The sequence below is a fragment of the Corvus brachyrhynchos genome, unplaced genomic scaffold, assembly GCF_000691975.1.
Source record: "Corvus brachyrhynchos isolate BGI_N302 unplaced genomic scaffold, ASM69197v1 scaffold334, whole genome shotgun sequence".
NCBI lineage: Eukaryota > Metazoa > Chordata > Aves > Passeriformes > Corvidae > Corvus > Corvus brachyrhynchos.
In genome coordinates, this window is record NW_008238316.1 from 59,694 (window position 1) to 66,092 (window position 6,399).

The 6,399-nt window shown below is 37.3% G+C and overlaps 1 protein-coding gene across 7 annotated transcripts in view; it reads right to left on the bottom strand.

Moving 5' to 3' along the window:
• The window catches only part of UBE2D1 (ubiquitin conjugating enzyme E2 D1), a 25,140-nt gene that overhangs the window by 12,297 nt on the left and 6,444 nt on the right, over positions 1–6,399 (bottom strand). For 3 of the 7 annotated variants that reach the window (XM_017733751.1, XM_017733755.1, XM_017733754.1), the window contains 2 exons: positions 163–226; positions 47–78 (listed from right to left, as the gene is read on the bottom strand). In XM_017733751.1, coding sequence (XP_017589240.1) covers positions 47–78; positions 163–226 — 96 coding nt within the window. Of the gene's footprint in view, positions 1–46; positions 79–162; positions 227–5,575; positions 5,870–6,399 lie in introns of those variants that run through there. The other 4 variants (XM_008633273.2, XM_017733756.1, XM_017733752.1 and 1 more) reach the window with 3 other exon arrangements.

Below are 6,399 nucleotides of genomic sequence, written 5' to 3' on the forward strand. Positions count from 1 at the left end.
CTAAAGCAAGGTCTTACATTTTAATGGGCATGATTCATATACTTACAGGTCCCATAATAGTTGCTTGCCAATGAAACACTGAAAGTCAAAAGATACAACAATTAGAGATTTTCTGAGCCTTTTCAGAACTGAAATGTACTGAATGTGCTAGGAAGAGCTTACAGTCATCTCCAACAGGTCCAGCAGAACAGTGGGCTGGTGGGTCTCGCTGCAGATCACTTAGTTCCTGCAAGAAACACAGAAATATTTGAAAGACATGAAAATCCATACCACTTGACAGCATCTCTCCAAAAGTGGGAACACAAACCAATTTTATTAAACCTGTGGGCATTTTTTGCGGTATCTTGATTAAACAATCAACACTTGAAATGCCCATTGAGACTGAAAAAGTTTTCTTGCCAGATGGCCTGGAGCTAACATTGTGCTAGAAATTAACATCTGAAAGAATTTAAGAGTTGCAACCAAGTTCATAGTTACGTCAATGTACTTGAAGGAGACAAAAAAAAATAGAGTTTCTTGATTAGTCTGTAAACTCACTGTTTAATTTAGTTAGAGGCTAATCTGATTGTTCTCTTAGCTTTTGATTTTACAAAAGTTTTTGTATTGTCCTAGTCTATGGACATCAGCTGAGCTAAACTGGCTCATAAAATCTTTGCAGCCTGCCTGGAGATGATATACGAACATAATATAAAGGGTCCTAACTAAACTGGGAACTAAAGGAAAAATATTAGCTCTACACCTTATTTATCATACTTTGATTCAATTCCCTGCAAGCTTTTTTTTTTTTAATGACTACTAAAAACCTCCCAAGTTGAAACATATGCACTCAGAGAAGCTTTGGATGGTCAACTGATTTATTTCTTGTGCAGTAGTCCACACAGTCCCAAATAATTTAAAATTATTATGTGATTATACAAACCCAGCTCAGCTTTTCATCTGATTTATCATCACTATTTCAAACAGAAAACAAGATGGGCAGTAATGTTAGTTCATCTTCCTTGTTTAATTCAATACACTACTTTTGATGTCTGAACTTTTACTGTACTAACTTTTTCCAATTCTAGGCTGATAGGAACTGTGCTGCAGGAACTTTAATGACTACGTGCAAGTACTTCCTTTGAAATAAGTTGAAAGATGTGTGTTAAATCACTGTTTGTAAATAACTCACTTCCTTACTCAAAACCTCTGCATTTAAGTCAACAATAGACATAAGCAGGTCTGTGAGTTTACCTTAAGAAGTAACACCAGAAACATTTCCACTCAAAATACGTTAGTCAGGGCAACTACTTACAAAATCAAGATTTAAACTGGAACTAAGTTTAACTCAAGTGTAGAATTGGTGTACTTAGTGTGATCAGACCTTACATACAATTTGAAGGGTTAAAAATCTGCACTTCTTGACTGCTGTGATATATTTTTCCATTTATGACATCCAGTAAATATTTTAACTCAATTTACCATGGACCTGACACCTAAATTCAGCCAGACTTACAGGTTCACTCTTGACCCTGAAATCAAAGAAGAGTACTGCACCATATCTTACTACTGCTCTGAAGTCACTTCTCACAATCCTTGTAATTGAAAACAAGAGAGACACTTCTTTCATATACTGAAATAGCTCAGATTGTCAATTGGCATTACTTGTCTGCACTTTAACTTTATTCTGTTGGTGACACTGTATGCTGATCCAGAAACAACACTCTGGGCTAGACTTTAACAAATAAAGGCACTTTACAAGCGCAGTTCCCGTTTTAATCAGAGGATTCAAATTTCATTAAGGAGTGATTCAGAGAACCAGCTATTTATGCAAAGCCAAGCCACTGCCACTACACACAGGGAGTCAACAAATCTCAAGTTTCCAGAAGTCACCAGAGACAAACATAACCAGCAGCAGAGGTGTTATAGGCACTGTTTTCTCTAATTTGCAACTCAAGATCTAACCTAACAAGAGAAGTTTAAGTCTTGTACACTCACTAAAAAAACCCAACCAAAACCAAACAACTACACTACACTGTGCTAAAACTCAGAACTCAGACTAACAATCATGCATTTTATAACAGCCATTGTTGAGTACTAAATTCAAGGCAGTAACTGGAAAAATATGTAGATTAAACTTTTCAGAATGTCTCTAAAGTATATGCAAACATTCCACATGCATATGAGAACTACCAGGCAAATTTTAGAGTTGCAAGTCTGAACAGTGCTTTTGTTGCTAGATATATTCATCCAGATCTTTACGTATCACAAACCCACACAAATTGGTTTTCTTTCATACGTACACATGTATTTAAGAATTAACAGAACTGGGGAACACTCCTTGGGTTTACACTTCAATTTGTTCAGGCTAAAAAGGCACTGACATTTGTTCATGATTAAAAAAAACCACCCAAACATTTTTAATTGTACATTATGAGACCCAGAACTATAAACTCCTGTTATTACTATTTCCTGACAATGAAGAAAAGGTTCACTTCAATCAACTTCACCAAATGAGAGCAATGTTCACAAATACATTTGGAGAGCTTTTGCAGCTATGAAACATAAAACCAGACCAAACTTCAAAATCAATAGAGCAAATTCAAGCTGTATTTTGCAACCATATGAAACCATAGTGAAGTTAATGTGGTTTCCATAGAAACTTCGCGGCCAGCACTGCCAGGCATGGTCACAGAATGCCTGCTCGTAGCTGCTTGGCAGTGGCCAGAGACTTGGCAGCTCTTCCCACTGCCCCATGGTAACATGATCCAACAGTATGAACAGTTTGAATATTTACATACAGAAATTCAGATGAAGCTGTGATAAAAACAAAGAACTATTCAGCTTTATATTGTTGATTATGCTGTTTAAGCTTCGATTCAAAGCAAAATTATCTGGAGAGCTGTAAGATTTAGGCTTCAAGCTTTCCTACACCTTTTAAAATGGTGCAAGGAGACACTCAGATGTCCCTGAGTCAGACTGACCTGCCAGTGCCCAGAACTGAACACTGCAGAACAAATGTGAGGCTCCTCTAAACACATGTAGAAAAACTTCTTCATGACTTTACATATTCACAAAAGAATGAGATGTTGAATACCAGAATTCTTTATACAAAGCACAGATGATCTTTACAAGAAGGCCAAAACTTTGCTTTGTCAAGGGACAAGGCTGAAGACTTACAAAGCTCAAGGTGCTGAAACCTCATCAAGAAGTGCAAGATAACTGCATGTGAGGCACTACACAATCAACTCTAGAGATTCCCCTGTAATTTTAAGTTAATTGGTTACAGCAGCTTTGTCCAAGTTTTATGGATTATTGTATTATTATGTAGCTGCATGACGCAGGTCTGGTCACTTCAAGGGTCTGTACAAATACTTTTAGTCACTGGTATAAAAAATGCTGGTGAAAGACATGTACACATGCCGACAAACAGGATCTATAGCTCAAAACAGTGCAGATTCATTTTCAAAAGAGAAAGTCACCACTACTAATATAGTGTAAACTGGTGCAAGATCTTTTATGAGAATATACAAACCCAAAATTCTGTCTGCAAGAGATGCATCAGAAGTATGAGTTATTTCAAACACTGGTGAACATCACATCATAAAAGCATCTCTCAACAGCTCCAACACATGCCACACTATCCCAGTACAGCCAGGATAAACGTGTACAGACAAAAATACCTAAGCTAGGGACAGTGGTAGGAATAAATCTTCTAATCCTCTCATACAAAATATTACAAGGTAGAATAGAATACTAATGGTTACCATACTACTGGAGATAGGCAAAGCCTCCAAATTACCACCTTCCCTTGCACAACAGACATTCCTGAACAGCTCTGTAGGCAGCATGAAGAAAAATTCAAGTTTACAGCTGTAAAAAACAGGCTGTGGTAAGCTATAAATGTTTGAGACATTTCCAAATGTGCAGACTAATACCCATGGTCAAAGAATAATGCAGGATGTATTTCATAAAAGTATGAATTTGAAGACTGCAAGGCCATTTTAACACTTACATGCTTGGTTAGCATCCAGGCCTCTCTCCCAAAAAGCTATTGGAACAACATTGCAAAGGATACTTTGGTGACAAGGAAATAAATGTTCTCAGCATAGCACTCAGGGACACCCACTGACTATGAGCATGAGTAGTTAAAAAACAAACAACAACAAAAAAAGTCCTAAAAATGTCTTCTTTCAGTCTAAAAAAATTCAGAAAAAAAAAGACTGCAGATTATCTGAAGACCAAAATAAACTCCAGACAGCATCACTGAAAGCTATTTTCATTCTCCAATCAACACAAAACCACAACCAGAACCTTCCTCCACACTGTTATTTAAAATACAGATTTTTATTTGTCAGCTGTGTTCTTAATTTCTTGCACAAAATGCACTATAGACCACAGACTCATTTCCTACCAACTCCATGAGTACACTGCTGCTTGGAACCATTTGTCAAAAAAACCCACAGTGATCACACATAAGACTTAGTTAATTCTCTGGTTCTTCACAAATTTGGTAAATATAAGGCACATATTTATCATAAGATTTATTGCTATAATGGTTAGCCAGTAATAAATATTCTATTTCCATACATTGTTTTAATGCAAAAAAAAAATAGTGCTAAATATGTAATATCACAGCTGAGGTTTTAAAAGCAAATTCAAACATTTTATGTTAGAGTCAAAAAAGTTTCCTCGTTATGTCCATTACCATCTAAAGACTGCAGGTTTAAAGTCAAAATCTAAACCACAAATATCAATAATTTTTATTTGAGTCAATTTGCACAATAACAAGTTATTTTCAACATAAATTTTCAAGTTAGTATATCCTGTTAGCTTAACCATATATGAAACACATACTGAAACACAGAGACATATAGTTCATTGAAATAAATAAATGTTTGAATGCTTCTGCTCTTACTGAGTCATAGGAAAAAAACAATCAAGCATTATGTACCAATAAGAGAAAAACAACAGCTATTTTTAAAGCAGTGTTCAAATCTATCTCCTTTCTGGTTTCAAAATGTCTTCTAAAATCTCTTTAAGTCCGATTTTTTTTAATGCCTGTAACAAAAGTATGTACTGGTTTTGTACAAGACAGCCTGAGCATTAACAAGCACATCAAACTCCCACTGACACTGGAGGAGCACCCAGGTACAGGACTTATGATGAAAACAATCTCAGCTGTGATATGGAACTAACAGGATGGCAAACTCTGCAAATTAGGTACGTGGACAAAGAATTCAGAACAAGAACCCCAGAAAAATGGTTCTGCATAGGACAGATGGGCAGAACTGAGACCTACACACTATTCTGCAGAACCTGACAGTCTGAATTATTTTCCACCTTGCACAAAAGTAATGGTATCTCACTTTCCAGAGGTGGCAAGAATAAAGTCTTCTTTGCACAATATTCCTTCCCAACTAAAACCTACACTATTTGTTTTGCCTTCATCATTTGCAATATCTGGAATTTACAATGCTCACAAATATATGTTATTCTTTCACTGCCCCAAGGAACATCACACACAGTGCAATCGAACTTTTTTGACAGTGTAGAAATACAGTGCCTCTCTTATACAACGGCAAAGCAAAGCACTGACCAGGTAAATGAACACAGGCTCCTCAGCTTATGATGAGTAGAATCCCCCGACCCTAAACTCTCTGAGGAACTCTGAGATGACTTTGTCATGGAGACACTGCTGACAGCTGTGCCTGCAGAGCAGGGCTTCATGTCCTCACCATTCTTCCACCTCCAGCACTAAGATCAACATACTTCCACCATGTGCAGTGATCAGCTTCTTCACTGGTTACTTAGATGCCCATTTTTAAAGAAAGCTCCTGTAGTGGTTTGGTCCAAAATACTCATTACTGTTTATCTTCTGTGAGATAAGAATTAGGAGAAATGCGAAGCAGGCACCAAACTTGAAAGAATATAGAGAAGTTTATTAACAGACCTAAAAGAAGAAAAAAAAATTATACGACCTTCAGAACTCTCCTCCTCCCCCCACCTTCCTCCCTTCTCCCACTGACAATGTAAAAAAAACAACCCTTAAGATGTTCAGTCTGTTTACCACTTCCATAATAACCTTGTTCAGTCCATTTAGAAAGAGAAGTCTCTTCTTGCTTGTGCTATGTAAACAGTATCACAACGAGACAGCCGCCCACTTCCAAATATTGTTCAGTCCATTTAGGAAGAGGAGTCTCTCTGCTCGCACTGAGTCCCTTCCCCCGACTTGCAGCTTTTCCCGCAACTGCTTTCGAGGGTGCACTCTTGAAGTTTTTTGGGGTACAATTTTAAGGTTGAGCCGTTCAGAAACAAAAACAGAGGCCCTTCTCCTTCCCTGGGAGCAAAGGGTCTTCATCATCTTCATCGTTAGGACTATCTCTGGGAGCATCTCTAGGGACTGAGGTTTTCTCCTTTCCC